The 18,550-nt window shown below is 49.4% G+C and overlaps 2 protein-coding genes across 2 annotated transcripts; both read left to right on the top strand.

Moving 5' to 3' along the window:
- The first annotated feature begins 4,263 nt into the window (after positions 1 to 4,263).
- Positions 4,264 to 4,476, top strand: MIURF (mitochondrial elongation factor 1 upstream open reading frame). Its single transcript, XM_073006706.1, has one exon. It carries the CDS (start codon positions 4,264 to 4,266, stop codon positions 4,474 to 4,476), a length of 213 nt encoding a protein of 70 aa, XP_072862807.1.
- Positions 4,477 to 10,730: 6,254 nt separating this feature from the next.
- On the top strand, positions 10,731 to 17,923 carry MIEF1 (mitochondrial elongation factor 1). The gene is made up of 4 exons (XM_007975840.3): positions 10,731 to 10,874; positions 11,298 to 11,475; positions 11,681 to 11,943; positions 12,991 to 17,923. The coding sequence occupies exons 1-4, from the start codon at positions 10,731 to 10,733 to the stop codon at positions 13,795 to 13,797; spliced, it is 1,392 nt and encodes a 463-aa protein (XP_007974031.1). The 3' UTR covers positions 13,798 to 17,923.
- Positions 17,924 to 18,550: the final 627 nt, after the last annotated feature.

The following is an 18,550-nucleotide window of genomic DNA, read 5'->3' as shown; positions in this document are numbered from 1 at the left end:
GAGTGGAAAGAACACACGTTTCAGAGTAAGACAGACCTGGCTTCCACTGAAAGCTTCTTTCCTTCTTAGCTCAGTGTCTTAGAAAAATCATTACTATGCCTCTCTCCATCTTGGCTTTCTTTTCTTTCTTTTTTTTTTTTTTTGAGACGGAGTCTTGCTCTGTCGCCCAAGCTGGAGTGCAGTGGCCAGATCTCGGCTCACTGCAAGCTCCGCCTCCCGGGTTCACGCCATTCTCCTGCCTCAGCCTCCCGAGTAGCTGGGACTACAGGCACCCGCCACCTCGCCCGGCTAGTTTTTTGTAATATTTAGTAGAGACGGGGTTTCACCGTGTTAGCCAGGATGGTCTCGATCTCCTGACCTCGTGATCCACCCGTCTCCGCCTCCCAAAGTGCTGGGATTACAGGCTTGAGCCACCGCGCCCGGCCTTTTGTTTTGTTTTGTTTTTTGTTTTTTGAGATGGAGTTTTGATCTGTCACCCAGGCTGGAGTACAGTAGTGTGATCTCGGCTCATTGCAACCTCTGCCTCCTGGGCTCAAGCAATTCTCCTGCCTCAGCCTCCCGAGTAACTGGAATTACAGGCGCTATGCCACCACACCCGGCTAATTTTTGTATTTTTAGTAGAGATGGGGGTTTCACCATGTTGGTCAGGCTGGTCTCGAACTCCTGACTTCAAGTGATCCGCTTGCCTCAGCCTCCCAAAGTGCTGGGATTACAGGCATGAGCCACTGTGCCCAGCCCTGCAAAAGACTTTTGATTGGTCTCCCTGCCTCAGCCCTGGTTCCATTCCATTATTCTCAAGCCAGACGGATCCTGTTGAAAGGGAAGTCAGATCCCAGCACTTCTTGGCTCCGAACCCTGCTGGGGGTCCTTTGCACCCACCATATCCCTCCCAGTTCTGATAAGGGCCTCTTTCCCAGCTCCCGCTCACCTGGCTGCGAAAGCACTGGCCTTCGTCCTGCTGCTCCTAGACCACATTGAGCTTAAGGGCATACCTGGGAGCAGGCCTGAAATGCTCTTCCCTGCCATGTTCTTCTCCTGGTTCTTGTCCTTTTGATAGCCTGACTATTCTGTAATTGCCCACCCCTCTCCTGGTAGATATTACCTTTTTTTTTTTTCTTTTTTTTTTTTTTCTCGAGAAGGAGTCTCGCGCTGTCACCCAGGCTGGAGTGCAGTGGTTGGATCTTGGCTCACTGCAAGCTCCGCCTCCCGGGTTCACGCCATTCTCCTGCCTCAGCCTCTCGAGTAGCTGGGACTACAGGTGCCTGCCACCACTCCCGGCTAGTTTTTTTTGTATTTTTTTAGTAGAGACGGGGTTTCACCGTGTTAGCCAGGATGGTCTCGATCTCCTGACCTTGTGATCCGCCCGTCTCGGCCTCCCAAAGTGCTGGGATTACAGGCTTGAGCCACTGCGCCCGGCCGATATTACCTTTTAATCCTCACCACAGCCCCAAGGCTGGGAGAGGTTAGGAAACTTGGCAGAGGGCAGCTGTCCCTAAGTGGTGGAACTGGAACTAGGAGCTAGCAGTGGCCTCTGTGGCCCCGGACTCCAAAGTCCCAGGCCTTGGGCTTGGCTGAGCCAGGTACGGAGGGAGGCACTTGGGGGAGGGGACTTCCACAGAGAAACCACCTGGGTCCTCAAATCTAGTGAGAGACAGAGAAGCAAATGGATAAATTACAGTGCCTGGCAAATGGTAGGCGCCAATAAATACGTTTGGTTGTTGAACAGATTATGAGCCTTAAGATGTGCAGACATTTCCGTGGGGCCTAAAGAAGGCACATGAGTGTATTAGAGGGAGCGAGGAAGGGGCTGGGAGAGATTTCCCAGTGAAGGGGGACATTTGAGGTAGACTTTGAAGGAAGGGTAGGAGTTTGCTAGAAGCCACGCGGCCTGGGGAGTAGGAACAGCATGGAGGAAAGAAGTCGAAAAGAAGTCGATGTGAGAAAATAGGTTTGGAGGAGCTCTGAATATTAGTGTTACAATTCCCTCAGGTACCCCAGGACCCCAGCCAGAGATCAGCAGACGGTACAGGAGGCTGGCCAGGCACCCCGGACAAGCTAAGGGGCTGCCAGCAGGTGAGGGGCCTAGCCGGTGCGGCAGCCTCGTTGGACAGCGAAGGTACCTCCTGCCCTCTAACCTTCTGCTAGCATCGGGACCATCCCGGTACCCACAGCCGGACCCGGACACCGGAGTCCTCTAGGGGCAGGGCGCCAGTGGCCTCTGCAGGCCCGTCCCTTGGTGAGGTCACACACAGAGGCGGGGCTCAGGATTGGGGGGCGGAATCATGCGCAGGGGGCGGGGCCCGAGAGAGAGCTTGGAGGAGACCGGAAGTCCCTCCGCCTCCGCCCGCCCTCGTGCTCCCTTCAGCCCCTTCGCAGCTCCGTGCGCAAGGTCGTGTCCCGGAAGTGAAGGGGCCATGTTGATGGGTGACCAGGAGAGAGGTACCCGGCCGGAGGCGAGTCCTGCGGAGTGGTAGCGCGCGCGGCCTGCGGGTGAGTGAGGGGAGGAATGAGGACCGGCGGCTGCTGGGTGGCCGGGAGGTTGCGGCCGCTCCTCTCAGGCTGCTGCCGGCGCCTCGCATGCGGCGCGGACCCAGGATACCGGCCTGCAGCCGGGGGTCTCGCCCCATCCCGCCCTGGGCTTTCCCCTGGGAGGCCCCTCGGCGGCCCCGCCCCGCCCCAACCTCGGAGACTTCCCGGGTCCCGGAGCAGGCCTGCCCTGGCCTCTGGGCCTCCGCACCCCGGCCCGGCCCCCAGGGTTGGGGAAGTGCAGACTGGCTGGGGCTCAGCCGCCCACTCTCCCAGCGACCTTGTAGTTACAGCCCTCGCCGTGACAGTCGCCTTTTGCCTTATCAAACACTTCTGTTGATTTTCTACATCGGAAGGCCGAGGGAGCTCTTAAACAGTTGAGGAAAAATGGACAGGGATGGTGGCTTGCTCAGGCTTGCGCAGGAAGTTAGCAAGGCCGGAGGCTAAGGGCTAGCGGACTTTGGGCCCAAAGTTCAATCTTTTTTTCCAGCCAAATACTTCCCCCACTCGGTGTCATTTCTTTATTTCTGAAACGGAGGTGATCATTTTTTTCCACATAGGGACGTTGTGAAATTCTCTCCTTCGTTAAACATAATTTTGAGCCCCTTGTATGTGCCAAGCGCTGTGCTAGGAAAAGTTCGTGGAGCACCCAGAAGTGCTGTACACATGGTCCGGCTCCAGCAAAGGGTAACTCATTCCAGAGGCAGGCAGAGTTGGGGTCAGGAGTGCAGCCCTCCCCTTGACAGTTTTGGGCCCGCGGGCAAGTTACTTCCCTCTGGGAGATTGTTTCCTCCACTTAAAATGGGGTAATGTTGACCCTAGGGTAGCTGACAGAATGAGTTTTTACGTGAGACATGCTTCAAACATTGCACATTGTGTATAGTGCAATAAGCATTTACTGTTACTAAGAACCCTGACCACCTCCTAGATTGTTAGTGTAAATGTGACAATGGGCAACAAAGCACTTTACAGATACGCTTGTGTAAGGGTTTATTGTTACTGAAGGAAGGCAGTGGCAGTTTATACTTAAATGTAATTGTTTATTGAGCATCTACAAACCTGGCTAGGTGGTACTAATAACAGCTGCTGTTGATAGAGTGCTTAGTGTGTGCCAAGTGCTGTTCTAAACATGTTCACATACATTAAATTCATTTAGTGCTTATGCCAACCATATGGGCAAAATACGATTTTTATCCTCACTGTATAGATGAGGAACTGAGACAGGCACAGAGAGGTTAGGAGACTTGCCCACGGTAGTGCAGCTCGCAAGTGCTGGTGCCAGGATTTAAGTATGGCTGAGTGCTTGTCTTCAGCCCTCCTAGATCACCCCCTGTGGTGAAGTTGTATTACCGTTCTTTACATGCACAGTTCTCAAAATATAACCCTATGTGGTAGGTACTATTGCCATAATATCCTAATCTCCATTTTGTAAGTGAGGACGCTGGTGCTCAGTGGGGGTTCAGTCCTTTGCCCAAAGTCATATGGCACGTAAGTGGCAGGGCCAGGATTTGAGCCCTGGTGAACCACAACCTGTATGTTTCCAGAATGGGCATCCAGAGGCTAGGGTCTCTAGTCCTAGTCTTGCCATTAAGTCATAAGGTGATCTAGGGGGTCTCTGGAACTTGGATTAAAAACGTCTTATAGTCTCTACAGGTCCTTTTGTTATTAATTCTGATACTAGGCTTGTATGTCTTTCCTTCTGTTTATAGTGTGACACCCAGCCCCTGCCAGTTCCCCATGGCCCGGTGGAGCCGAGCGGCGGTGCTGAGTCTCTATCGGGCTCTGTTGCGCCAGGGCCGACAGCTTCGCTACACTGATCGAGACTTCTACTTTGCCTCCATCCGCAGTGAATTCCGAAAACATCAGAAGCTAGAGGACCCTGAGGCCCGGGAGAGGCAGCTGGAGAAGGGCCTGGTCTTTCTCAGCGGCAAATTGGGGAGGATCATTTAGGATCCTCCAAGGGAAAGAGGACAAAGGTGCCTTCTGTAGACACTCCTGCTCTCTCCCATCCCCACCTTACAGATGCATTAAGAAGCCTCAGGTATGTAGGCCCTTATTCCTGTAGGTTTCGTTATTTTTTGTTGCAAGGGACCGAGAAAGGATCAAAGTCGTCCTTTTAGTCATTAGAAATCAGTGGAGAGCCAGGTGCACTGGTGTGCATCTATAGTCCCAGCTCTGCAGGAGGCTGAGGCAGGAGGATGGCTTGAGCCCAGGAGGTTGAGGCTGCAGTGAGCTATGATTGCATCACTGCACTCCAGGCTGGGTGACAGAATGGAACCCTATCTCTGGGAGAAAAAAAAAAAAAGGCCGGGCGTGGTGGCTCACGCCTGTAATCCCAGCATTTTGGGAGGCCGAGATGGGCGGATCACGAGGTCAGGAGATCGAGACCATCCTGGCTAACATGGTGAAACCCCATCTCTACTAAAAATACAAAAAAAAAAAATTAGCCGGGCGTAGTGGCGGGCACCTGTAGTCCCAGCTACTCGGGAGGCTGAGGCAGGAGAATGGCGTGAACCCGGGAGGCGGAGCTTGCAGTGAACCCAGATCGCGCCACCGCACTCCAGCCTGGGCAACTGAGCAAGACTCTGTCTTGAAAAAAAAAAAAACAAAAGGACATTTGAGGTCTTTCTCAAATGAGAAATAAAGGCTTATCAGCAGCGGGGCAGGGAAGTGGGAACCGCAATTTTTTTTTTTTAAAGAGACAAGGTCTCACTCTTGCCCAAGCTGCAGTATGATGGCATGATCATAGCTCTCGGGAACCTTGAATGCCTGGCCTCAAGCAGTCTTGCCTTTTCAGCCTCCTGAGTAGCTGGAACGCCAGACATATACCAATGTGCCCAGCTAATTTTTTATTATTTTTTTTATTTGTAGAGATAGTCTTGCTATGTTGCCCAGGCTGCTCTCAAACTCTTAGCCTCAAGCGATCCTCCCATCCTTGCCTCCCAAAGCATTGGGATTAAAGGGGCAAACAGCTCTGCCTGTCCAGAAACTGCACTTTGTAGTCTGGAAACTTAAGTCTGGTGTGGCCAGAATGGTACCTCTGTAAGGCAGATAGCCAGAGTTGAGGCTGGGCCAGATCTGGAAGGACATTGACTCCAAGTTGAGATGGTAATGTATATCTTATTATGCGGGGACCATCACAGCTCTGTAAGCAGAGGAATGACATAGCCACATTTGTATCGTAGAGGGAGCGTACCAGTGGCAGTGTGAAGAATAAATTGATGAGAGATACTAGAGGTAGTGGATGTAGCCGGATGAGATTGAGGGACCGAGGGGTGGGGGTGGCCGCATATAAACACAGTGTGTACAGCAGTGGGACTTGGTGATCCGTTGGCTGAGGCAGGAGGAGGAGAGAGAAAGATGAAGAGTAACTGGGTAACTGGGTGTAAGGCCTGCCAGCTGGGTGGAGGGTGCTGCTTTTAACTGGAGGAGGGAAAGCTGGAGGAGGAGCCTTACGTAATGGCTTTTGGTTCTTCTCAGCCACTTAGGATTGGCACACCTGCCTTTGGCAGTACAGGGCCGGGGTGGGGTGATGCCCATGGGAGCCTGTCTGCACAGGGAGGATTGGCTAGCAGATCTGGGAGGGCATTAGGGCGTTCCTTGAAATCTTTGTGTTCCTAATATATTTTGGCTGTGAGTTGGGCTACACGCTGCTATCACCACCCCCTCAAAAAAACCAAGAAACAAAACGCTGTAGGGTTAATACTTCATTCCCACAGCAGATACTTAGTATGCATCAAACACTGCACACCCTGGGGATGCAGCAGTGAATGAGCCCAGGTGTCCCCCAGAAGCATATGGTCGGGGGTTAACGGAGTAGAGATGGGAACAAGGTGGGGAGCAAGTACCTAGGACCCCTGTAGATTAGTTCTCCCCACCAGCTTGAGCTCAGGGTTCAAATCCTGGCCATGTAATTTACTGACACAGTGACCTTGGGTCGGTTACAGAAACTACTCAGTTTCTTCATCCTGTAAATTTGGAATAATATTACTGATCTCATGGGATTGTTGTTGTGAGGATTGAGGGAATTAATAATAAGTGTAAAATTCCCAGCACATAATGCACACTCAATATATGTTACCTAGTCTCGTACGTACTCAAGCAAGATAGGTTTATAAAAAGGCCTATTCCTTTTTCAATTAAAATAAGTTGGAACTTTAACAATTCTGTGCTGTCATCCTAGGAAGCCACAAGGCCTCCATTATTCATCATCCTTACTTTATTAGGGTAATGAGCATTTCTGTTCCCATTTTTGTATTTAGGGAGACAGGTTAAATAACTTGCCTGCAATGTTGGCAGAGCTCAAATTCTCTATCCCTAGTTCTGCCCACCAGGTCTGTGTTCCTTTTTTGTGTTTTATTTTAACCATCTTAACCATTTTAAAGTATACAGTTCAGGAGCAGTAAGTATGTTCACATTGTTGTGTAACAGAGCCCCAGAACTTTTTTCATCTGGCACATCTGAAACTCTATACCCATTAAACAATGGAGTTCCTTCATGACAGTCCTGATTGGAGGTGCAGTTCTTACCTGCTAGTAGGCTGTAAGGTTATGTAGCAGAACCTGAGTGGAGAGTGTGTCGTGGAGAAGCAGTTTAAACTGGAACAAGTTGAATTAACTCTTCAAGTAAGGTCCATGTCTGTCTGTGGAGCTTGTGGACGCTCTCTTCTATTCTTCCAGGTCACCAGGTCTGTGATGTCAGTTGGTCCTTGGATGGTGGGTGGGGGGTGTATATTGCACTACAGCAGGAAAAGCCTTTTTTTTTTTTTTTTGAAACGGAGTCTTGCTCTGTTGCCCAGGCTGTAGTACAGTGGGTGCAGTGCAGTCTTGGCTCACTGCAACCTCCGCCTCGCAGGTTCAAGTGATTCTCCTGCCTCAGCCTCCCGAGTAGCTGGGACTACAAGCGCCCGCCACCACACCCAGCTAATGTTTTGTATTTTTAGTAGAGACAGGGTTTCACCTGTTAGCCAGGATGGTCTCGATCTCCTGACCTCGTGATCTGCCCACCTTGGCCTTCCAAAGTGTTGGGATTACAGGTGTGAGGCACTGCGTCCGGCGGAAAAGGCTTTAACAAGCTGGCCCAACTTAATAGTTTTGATCTTAGCTGGTGGCTCACGCCTGTAATCCCAACACTTTGGGAAGCTGAGGTGGGTGGATCACCTGAGGTCAGGAGTTCGAGACCAGCCTGGCTAACATAGTGAAACCCCTGCTGTACTAAAAATACAAAAAATTAGCAGGGCGTGGTGGCACATGCCTGTAATCCCAGCTACTAGGGAGGCTGAAGCAGGAGAACTGCTTGAACCCAGGAGGCGGAGGTTGCAGTGAGCCAGGATCGCCCGACTACACTCCAGCCTAGGTGACAGAGCGATACTCAGTCTCAAAAAAAAAAAAAAAGAAAAATAGTTTTGATCTAAAAAATAGTGATACTCAAGACGGTATCACTGCAAATTTTAAAGGCCGTTTTAGAGCAGTCTCAAAAGGTGAAATATCACTCAGAGGACAGTCTGGGTTGCTGACTGAATTCTGGAAGCTGACCTTTGTCCTGTGGATGGAAATCTTAAAAGACTAGATGATAACTCATTTGTGGAGCACTTTTACAGTTTGTAGACCATCCACTGCAATACAGTTTATACCATTCACATACAGTATTGCAGTGGTTGGTATTTCCTCACTACAACCCTGTGATTTGGTCCCATGCAGGGACCATTATCCCCTTTTCGTAGCTGAGGTGTTAAGTAACTCATTTGAGGTCACCCAGCTAATAAGTCAGGGCTTAAGGCAAATTCTGTATCTCAGGATTTCTGACTCTAAAACCCACGCTCTGTTTTGTTATCTGTAGCACCACCTTGCAGTCATCAGAAGGGCGCCAAGGACTAAAATGGTCCAGGGAGGCTGCTTCTGCCCGGAGCGAGGAGGTGCCCTTCTGGCCTTGCTGCATCACACTGAAGGATCATTTAGAGGGCCCTTGTGTCCAGTGGCTCTCCCTATTGTAAATATTTCAGTAAAGAGTTAAAACAAGAGACATTGTTATGTGTGGGGAAATGTATAATGTTCTGCTTTTTTCCTGATTGGGTTACTCTGCTCTGCTAAGTTTGGTATGGCTCGTCTCTGTCTCAGTGTCTCACTGTCTGGAGGGAGGGTGTCTGGTGCTCTTCCCTGACTCCACCTGTAAATACAAACGTTAACTCTTCTCCCTGGCCTTGCTCTGTACATTTGAGGTAAGAATGTACTTGGTTTGGCCAGATAGTCTCTCATATCCCTAAACCTGAGGCTTCTGTTGACTGTAAATGGTAGAGAAAAGGAAAGTACCCCCAAGGTGTGAACTCTATTTAGGGAAAAAATATTTTTGGGCTTGACAGTGACTCTTAGTTAACTCAATTGCTGGAATAATAGAGTCAGAAATAGTTCTTTGTTTTTCAGGGAGGTAGAGGCAGGAGCATAATATGCGGAAGCTGGCAATACCCAGTCGTAACATGGTATTAGAAGGAATATTATTTTACATGGAAGATAATCCTTAGTGATCCTTTTTTTTTTCCCTCGAGACAGAGTCCTGCTCTGTCGCCCAGGCTGGAGTGCAGTGGCGATTCTCCTGCCTCGGCCACCATGCCCGGCTAATTTTTTGTATTTTTAGTAGAGACGGGTTTCACTATGTTGGCCAGGCTGGTCTCGAACTTCTGACCTTGTGATCCACCCGCCTTGGCCTCCCAAAGTGCTGGGATTACAGGTGTGAGCCACCGCGCCCAGCGGATCCTGTCTCTTGATGTCCTCCCATTCTGGGACACTAAATGGTATCCGACTTTGGTTTCCCTTATGTCATTCCTGGTGTGAAGGACACGGTATATTATAGAGGAGAGTGGCAGGTATTCCAATCTCACATATGGATGTGTAGTTCCAGTTCCATGTGCAGGGTGTTTGGTACATGTTGTTTTGTGTTTGGTTTGCAGAAAGTAGATAGAATAAGGGCCGATTTGATTTGGGTAAGGGTGAGCATGGTACAGTAGAAAAAGCATCATACAAGGAGTAGGGAGTCCTGAGTTCTGGAGATGACTGTGTCATTTTGTTTTTGTTTTTGAGGTGGAGTTTTGCTCTTGTTGCCCAGGCTAGAGTGCAATAGTGTGATCTTGGCTCACTGCAACTCCGCCTTCCAGGTTCAAGGGATTCTCCTGCCTCGGCCTCCTGAGAAGCTGTGATTACAGGAGTGCGCCATCACATCCGGCTAATTTTGTATTTTTAGTAGTGACGGGGTTTCTCCATGTTGACTAGGCTTGTCTTGAACTCCTGACCTCAGGTGATCCGCTCACCTCGGCCTCCCAAAGTGCTGGGATTACAGGTGTGAGCCACCGTGCCCGGCCCATTTTGTTTTTTGTTTTTATTTTTAAGAGATGGGGACCTGCGTTATTACCCCTGTGAAGGGGTAGAGAGACCTGCGTTATCACATTGGGAAGGGGTAGAGAGACCTGCGTTATCACATTGGGAAGGGGTAGAGAGACCTGCGATATAACATTGTGAAGGGGTAGAGAGACCTGCGTTATCACATTGGGAAGGGGTAGAGAGACCTGCGTTATCACATTGGGAAGGGGTAGAGAGACCTGCGATATAACATTGTGAAGGGGTAGAGAGACCTGCGTTATAACATTGTGAAGGAGCAGAGAGACCTGCGTTATCACATTGGGAAGGGGTAGAGAGACCTGCGTTATAACATTGTGAAGGGGCAGAGAGACCTGCGATATCACATTGGGAAGGGGTAGAGAGACCTGCGATATAACATTGTGAAGGGGTAGAGAGACCTGCGATATAACATTGTGAAGGGGTAGAGAGACCTGCGATATAACATTGTGAAGGGGTAGAGAGACCTGCGTTATAACATTGTGAAGGAGTAGAGAGAGGGTTGTTTTGCATGTGGGGTACTTCATTGTAATATAAAAAAGGATTGACACTGAGCTTAATGCTTTCTTAATCTCAGTAGCTTGGGGAAGGTTTTCCTACAGTATCCAGGATCCGTCCCTTCTCCTTGCATCCTGATCTATCATGGGACATTGTAGCTCCTTCTAGACCCTAAAGCATACAGTGCTGGAGGCAAGAGGATTTGGGTTGCTGGAACTCACAGAGTACCCTGTACTTGTTGGGGTTTGACTTGTTGGGGGAGGGAGGTTCTTGGGGTCGCAGTACTTATGGCCATGTTCTATCTTCATTCTCAGATGAGCAATGGCAGGCGCTGGTGAGCGCAAAGGCAAGAAGGATGACAATGGCATTGGCACGGCCATTGACTTTGTGCTCTCCAATGCCCGGCTGGTGCTGGGGGTGGGTGGAGCGGCCATGCTGGGCATCGCCACGCTGGCAGTTAAGCGGGTAAGTGCATGCAGCCAGGGTTGGGGTGGGATGTAGTGGTATGGTCATAACATGTAATATTTTACAGAAAGAAAATGTCGAAGCGTTCTAGTAATAGGAGGAAATGATCACAATGATGTTAAGTGAAAAAAACAGGTTTCAAAAGTACGTATAGAGTGGTCCTCATTACATGCATCTAGAAAGAAACATACCAGATATTACAAACAGATTTCTTTGGGTCATGACATATGGATTATCTATGTCTTATTTAGTCTTCCCTGAGATTTTCTGCATGGAGCAAAGTATTCTATAATCTAGAATAAAAACAAAATTACTAAAAGATAGTAGTTGAACTTACTAGGACAGAGCTTCTGGAGAGGAAGTAAATTGGAAGGAAATAGGGAAAGAGGGCAGGTTTATGTCCTGTGTCCTCTGCTATTTCAGATGTACGATCGGGCGATCAGTGCCCCTACCAGCCCCACCCGCCTGAGCCATTCAGGGAAAAGGAGCTGGGAAGAACCAAACTGGATGGGCTCCCCCCGACTGCTGAACAGGGACATGAAGACGGGCCTGAGCCGGTCCCTGCAGACCCTTCCCACAGACTCCTCTGCCTTCGACACAGGTGAGAAGGGCTGCTGCCCCTCCTGGGACTTCTCTGGACTTTCAGTACCACTCCTGCACTCAACAGATGTTTCCTGAGCACATCTGTGCCAGGCACTGTGCCAGCACTTGCCCTCCATGCCAGGCCCTTCTTTCTGGGGCTGAGGCAGCTGTGGACTGAGCAGGCATGGGCAGAGCTCACGTGCCTCTCTCTCTTGCCTTGGCAGATACATTCTGCCCGCCCCGGCCCAAGCCAGTGGCCAGGAAGGGCCAGGTAGACTTGAAGAAGTCACGACTCCGCATGTCCCTGCAGGAGAAACTTCTTTCTTACTACCGGAACCGGGCAGCCATCCCTGCTGGAGAGCAGGCTCGGGCCAAGCAAGCTGCTGTGGACATATGTGCCGAGCTCCGGAGCTTCCTGCGGGCCAAGTTGCCTGACATGCCGCTTCGGGACATGTACTTGAGTGGCAGCCTCTATGATGACCTGCAGGTAACAAGGTGGTTCTCATGGTGGGTGGGGTTTGGGTGCTAAGCACAGTAGTGTTGTTGGCACAGATCAGTGTCCAGGCTTGCTAGAAAGACTGAGGTCTTACAGCTTCTGAATCCTGTGTACTGCAGCAGCATTTGGAGAGCCATACTTGTTATTCTTTTTTTGTTTTGTTTTGTTTTTGAGACGGAGTCTCGCTCTGTCGCCCAGGCTGGAGTGGTGCAGTGGCGTGATCTCGACTCACTGCAAGCTCCACCTCCCGAGTTCAAGTGATTCTCCTGCCTCAGCCTTCTGAGTAACTGGGATTACAGGTGTGTGCCATCACTCCCGGCTAATTTTTTTGTATTTTTAGTAGAGACAGGGTTTTGCCATGTTGGCCAGGCTGGTCTCGAACTCCTGACCTCAGGTGAGCCACCCACCTTGGCCTCCCAAAATGCTGGGATTACAGGTGTGAGCCACCACGCCTGGCATGTTATTCTTTAGAAATTCTTGTGTCTTTAATCCTTTCTCATGTTTTAGTCCTACTTACAACTTTTAAGAAGCTATAAGAGGCTTCCTCCTTTCTATGTTCTTGTATCCATCTCTCCTTTCTAGTTTTCTCAGTCTGTGTAGATTGATATGGTGACATGAAAGAATTCTTTTTTTTTTTTTTTTTGAGATGGAGTCTTGTTCTGTCGCCCAGGCTGGAGTACAGTGGCACGATCTTAGCTCACTGCAACCTCCGCCTCCTGCCTTCAAGCAATTCTCCTGCCTCAGCCTCCCGAGTAGCTGGGACTACAGGCACCCGCCACCATGCCTGGCTAATTTTTTTGTATTTTTAGTAGAGACGGGGTTTCACCATGTTGGCTAGGCTGGTCTTAAACTCCTGACCTCAAGTGAGCTGGCCGCCTCGGCCTCCCACAGTGCCGGGATTACAGGCGTGAGCCACCGCGCCTGGCCTAGAGTTCCCATTCTTGCTGGGGGAATGTAAGATGGTGGGAACCGTGTTGGAGGAAGCGTGTCTTTTGAACAGAGTAAACCCTCCAAACGTTTTAAATTCTGCTCTGACAGGTGGTGGCAGCTGACCACATCCAGCTGATTGTGCCCCTTGTGCTGGAGCAGAACCTGTGGTCGTGTATTCCTGGTGAAGACACCATCATGAATGTTCCTGGTTTCTTCCTGGTGCGTCGTGAGAATCCAGAGTACTTTCCTCGTGGGAGCAGTTACTGGGACCGCTGTGTTGTAGGGGGCTACCTCTCCCCAAAGACAGTTGCAGATACATTTGAGAAGGTGGTGGCTGGCTCCATCAATTGGCCAGCCATAGGGTCCCTCTTGGACTATGTGATCCGCCCGGCACCACCCCCAGAGGCCCTCACACTGGAGGTACAGTATGAGCGTGACAAACATCTCTTCATTGACTTCCTGCCATCAGTGACCCTCGGTGACACAGTCTTGGTGGCCAAACCACATCGGCTAGCCCAGTATGACAACCTGTGGCGGCTGAGCCTGCGTCCTGCAGAGACGGCACGCCTGCGGGCTCTGGACCAGGCTGACTCGGGCTGCCGATCTCTGTGCCTCAAGATCCTCAAGGCCATATGCAAGTCCACCCCGTCTCTGGGCCACCTCACTGCCAGCCAGCTAACCAATGTCATCCTCCTCTTGGCCCAGGAGGAGGCTGACTGGTCTCCAGATATGCTGGCCGACCGTTTCCTACAGGCCCTGAGGGGACTTATCAGCTACTTAGAGGCTGGAATCCTGCCCAGTGCTCTAAACCCCAAGGTGAACTTATTTGCAGAGCTCACCCCTGAAGAAATAGACGAATTAGGATACACTCTGTATTGCTCATTGTCCGAGCCAGAGGTGCTGCTGCAGACGTAGGGCAGGTGAAGGCCAACGCGGGTGTTGGTGGTCAGGCCCTGGATTCTCCGTTAGATACACTTGGCTACTTAGTTGGTGCCTCACAGGGTTCCTGGTGCCTGCTGTCTTGCTGATCATCAACCTGGTCACTTCCTGCTGATTAGAATGACATCTCTTCCGTCTCCTATTTTCTTACCCAACTCTTCCTATTTTTGTTACCAATCACTGTGCTCCCTGCTCCCCCTGGCTCCAGGCTAATTTTTCTGGAATGAATTGAGAAGGTGGTATGCTGGCCTGAGCTGATGGACCACTTGTTTTGCATTTCAGCCCATGTTTGCTGCCTCTGTCTGGTCTGCCTTGCCTGTTTGCCTGTTCCTATTCAGTGTCTTTTCTATTTTTTCCTCTCTTGTTCATGCCTTCTGTTTTGCTCTTGTCCCTGGAGCATATCTGCCTAATTAAGATGTTGCCTTTTAGTTGAATGCCACTGAAGAGCTGTGACAGCATGTTTCAAAGCTGAACTCTACAGAGTGAGTGCTGGGACAGTATTTAAAGTTTCTGGGAGTGAGGCTGGTAGAAGAGCTGGCCTTGACCCCGGTTCCTGGAGTAGAGTCCGCCCTCCCCGCCATCTCCTGACCCATTCCTAAATGCTGAGAATGTCTCTCACGGAAACACTGTTAGTGATCCCCACAGGACAAGCTGGATTCTAAATTATTTGCAGATTGAATTTCTGGGTGGCTATCAGCAGAAGTGCAGAGTAGGGAACCAGAGCTGGTTAAGGGCCTAGTGGAGGGTTTGTGTGCCCAGTGTCCGCTCCTCCTCTGTGGCTGCAGGGGTCAGACAGACAAGGATGGGGGCTGCCAGGACACCACCTCGTCATGAATGCTGGTTTTCACCCCTCTTCCTTATTTTATTGCCAATCAGGACAAGGCCTTGAAGGAATGCAGTCTTAGCCATCAGTTAAGGATGAGGGAGGTAGACAGGCGATTGAATGTCAGTTGGAAAATCCGGTCACTATTTGGGGTTTGGTGGCCATGTTTTCTCCCCAGACAGGCCGTGCTTTTCTAGGATGTGGCCTTAGGCAAGAACAGACCCAACAGCCAGCCCTTCATCCTCCAGTGTCTGCCGTAGGAACGTGAGAGGGCTCTTTGCTGAGCGCTCGGGGTACGGCCAGAGGGCAAGTGAGCATGCACAGACCTCTTTCCCCTGTCCTGTTTCTCACCCAGCACCTGGGGAGATTGGTGCTACCAAGGAAGAGAGCACACAGATAAGGCAGAGGGGAGGAGGTAGGCATTTCTTAGGTTCCTCATTGTTTCCTGCTGCTGAGATTGCAGTATTTATTGCAATGTAAATGTATCCTGAAGGTGGGGAGGAATGTTTAATCCACCATGTCCATGTGTCGTCTTGGTTTGTGCTTGCCCTGTTTGTGGCAAGACTCTGATGATAATTCTGTTTCTCATCTGCCTATCAGTATTTTGTTTTCCTCCCGTCAAGTTGTCTTATTTTTTGGATGACTACCTCTCCATCAGTGAGGTTCTGGTGAAGCTCTCTGCAGCTGTCTCATTCCTTTCCAATGATAGTAACAGGAAATAACTCTTTAGCATTGATACCTCAGCAGCAATTTAGGGTAGAGATTCCTGCCCGTTTTGTCACAGATTAGGAAGTTGACAACTAGGCTTAACGTTGACTATATTTAGAGGTCTTTTTGGCTCTTTTCCCCTTAACAAGGATTTCTTATGGTGGTTTCAATTTCATTTGCATAAAAGTATTAAGAGGGAACAAAAAACGATAAAGCTGAGAATCGTGAGAGAGCTTATCTACCTGTCTGTTGGTAAGACTCAAATGAGAGTTAAAAAAAAAAAAAACCGGTACGCCTGAGTACCATCCTGGATGAATCTAGAAGGTGTGGGGTAGAGCCTAACAGTGAGGGTTCCAGTGTACCCATTGGGTTTCCATTACAGGGAAGGGAGAGGAGAGGATTGATAGAGTGTTGCAAAAGTATAGATTATTCTTCATTGAGATAAAGGATTTGGTTTCCCTGCCATGAGTATTAAAAAATTTTAAGTTTTCCCAACCTTGCATCTCTGACCAAATTTCACATAAAACATTGGAAGGAGGCTGGGCACAGTGACTCACGCTTGTAATCCCAGCACTGGGAGGCTAAGGCGGGCGGATCACTTGAGGTCAGGAGTTTGAGACCAGCCTGGCTGACATAGTAACCCCATCTCTACCAAAAAGATAAAAATAAGCTGGGCGTGGTAGCAGGTGCCTGTAATCTCAGGTACTCGGGAGGCTGAGGCAGGAGAATCACTTAAACCTGGAGAGTGGAGGTTGCAGTGAGCTGAGATCACACCACTGCACTCCAGCCTGGGTGACAGAGTGAGATCCTGTTTCAAAAAATTTTGAAAAATAAAAATTGGAAGGAGAGCTTAAAAAAGATAAGATTTTAAGAGTTCCAAGTTATTTTAGTGTAGTTGTCACTTGAGGAAGGCAAATGAGTTTATCATTCTTCTTTTTTTTTTTTTTTTTTTTTTTTTTTTTTTGAGACGGAGTCTCGCTCTGTCGCCCAGGCTGGAGTGCTGTGGCCGGATCTCAGCTCACTGCAAGCTCCGCCTCCTGGGTTCACGCCATTCTCCTGCCTCAGCCTCCCGAGTAGCTGGGACTACAGGGGCCCGCCACCTCGCCCGGCTAGTTTTTTGTATTTTTTAGTAGAGACAGGGTTTCACTGTGTTAGCCAGGATGGTCTCGATCTCCTGACCTCGTGATCCGCCCGCCTCGGCCTCCCAAAGTGCTGGGATTACAGGCTTGAGCCACCGCGCCCGGCCTATCATTCTTCTTAAAGAGCATCTCTTTTAACTGTTTGACAAAACCATAACTTTGTCATTTTACAAGCAAGAACCTCTTAAGAAGTCCTCAGAACTAGAAGCAGTGTGAACTCTCAGCCTTGGTCCTGGTGGGTTTGCTGACCATGACTGGGCAAGCCATTCTTTTTGCTGCCATCTTCCTCTTCATAAAATGTGGAACATAGGCACTCGCTTTGAGATTTTTAGATAGAAGAAGACATTCTGCACCTGCCCCCTTTTTTAAATCTTTGGGAAAAGATGAGTAATTTTCCCCGCTACTCTGCCTTCCTGTTCAGTAACTCTTACTTTTGCCTGAAGTAATAGCATCTTCTACTTCTCCATCTAGAGATTTTTGTGTGTGTGCCATCAAGGTTAGCAAACCTTATACTTAGCCTAACACTTAAAAAATGCACTCATTATCTTAAACCTAATAAATTCCAGAGTTTATTTTGGTTCTCCTCTGTTGCCCTTCCTAAAAAATGAGTTCAAGATGACAGTATTTTTCTTTACATGCTTGGTTGTGAGTTTTAAAGTCTTATTTAAATAAATGTTGAAGCTCAAGTTTAAAGAAAGCATTGCAGAGGCCCACAGTCTCCTGGGTCCCGGCCGGTGGAGGCACACCTGTCCATATTCCACATTCCCTGACTGTGCTCCCTGCACTCCACTCAAGGTGAGAATTCAGATAGTCTTGAAGGGGAATCAGCTTCAGGATGGAAGGACCCAGGAGAGGCCCCGAGGGGGGAATTCTGTAAATACAGACTACTGCGAGTGTGCAGAGCTCTGTGCCATGGTACTTCCTTGGGACTCTGACTTGGCTGACAACTTGTGCTGTCAGAGGATTTGTTAGAACTCTGCCCTTTTGTCTGAAGCTCAAGGCCAAGGAGACTTAGGATAGAGCTGACCCCTGCACCCCAGGCTGGGAGGCTCCAGCCCTTGTAGATGCCACTTACTGTAAGTGGCCAGAATACCAGAGATGTGGGTTCCATGGTCAGCTGCACACTAAGTGTTTACCTTTACATTTGGATCACCTTGTAGTCTTTAATTATTGGTCCCTGAGGCCAGGTCCACAGCTTGCCTTCTAGTCACTTGCCTGCCCATCAGTGGTGGTGGATGTGTTAGCTGGTAGATTTGGAATCAGTCACAGTCTTTCTGTACTGTCTTGGTTAGGTCTGTATAAGTAGAGGCAGCTTAGCCCTGAGACCCAGAGAGCTGCTATCCTTTTTCTCCTTGCAGGAGGAAATAAAACTGGGGAACACAATGTCCTTCCATAGCATAGGAAGAAGAAAATAAAAGTCTCCTTTCCACCAGTGTTGACTTGTGTGTGTTGCATGAAACATCTTCCTGTGGGAGTGGTACTGGGTCTCCATTTTCAGCTAGAGTAACCTTTGAAGTGTTTGAGCTAGGTCTCTATAAAAGAATGGATGGGACAGGCTGCCATGAGAGTCGTTCTTTCATGACCTTTTCAGTGTCAAAACTGGGGCAGTGTTACTTTAATACTCAACCATTTGCACCATCATCTGTCAGGAGGTGCTGTCTATAGCAAGAGGAGAACACGTCCTGTGGGTCCCTAGTTCAGCCTTTGGAAGACATGGCTAATGGCTCAGGGATTCTTACTGCCTTTGCATGGAAAGGCTAGACAACTCCTGTATTTATTATTATTAAGACAGGGTCTTGCCCTGTTGCCCAGGCTGAGTTGCAGTGTTGTGATTACAGCTCACTGCAGCGTGGAATTCCTGGGCTCAAGCAATCCTCCCACCTCTGCCTGAGTAGGTGGGACTACAGGCTGGAGCCACTGCTCCTGGCACCAATTCTGTATATCTCAACACTCATGATTCCCCAAAGAGAAAGAAAAACCATACTTTTGTTCCAGCATCCAGTATGCCTTGTGTATACCTGTATACCAGTTTTAAAGTTGTTGGTTCATCTCATTAAAT

The sequence above is a fragment of the Chlorocebus sabaeus genome, chromosome 19 (genome assembly GCF_047675955.1).
Source record: "Chlorocebus sabaeus isolate Y175 chromosome 19, mChlSab1.0.hap1, whole genome shotgun sequence".
NCBI classification, from domain to species: Eukaryota; Metazoa; Chordata; class Mammalia; order Primates; family Cercopithecidae; genus Chlorocebus; species Chlorocebus sabaeus.
The sequence above is the reverse complement of the archived record's forward strand: the minus strand, read 5'-3'. Positions and strand labels throughout refer to the sequence as shown.

Bases quoted from the DNA above. Each gene is read 5' to 3' on its own strand.
- MIURF (XM_073006706.1), top strand. From the start codon at position 4,264: ATGGCCCGGTGGAGCCGAGCGGCGGTGCTGAGTCTCTATCGGGCTCTG.
- MIEF1 (XM_007975840.3), top strand. From the start codon at position 10,731: ATGGCAGGCGCTGGTGAGCGCAAAGGCAAGAAGGATGACAATGGCATT. The intron at 10,875-11,297 runs GTAAGTGCATGC...CTGCTATTTCAG, and splicing joins CCACGCTGGCAGTTAAGCGG to ATGTACGATCGGGCGATCAG. The intron at 11,944-12,990 runs GTAACAAGGTGG...CTGCTCTGACAG, and splicing joins GCCTCTATGATGACCTGCAG to GTGGTGGCAGCTGACCACAT.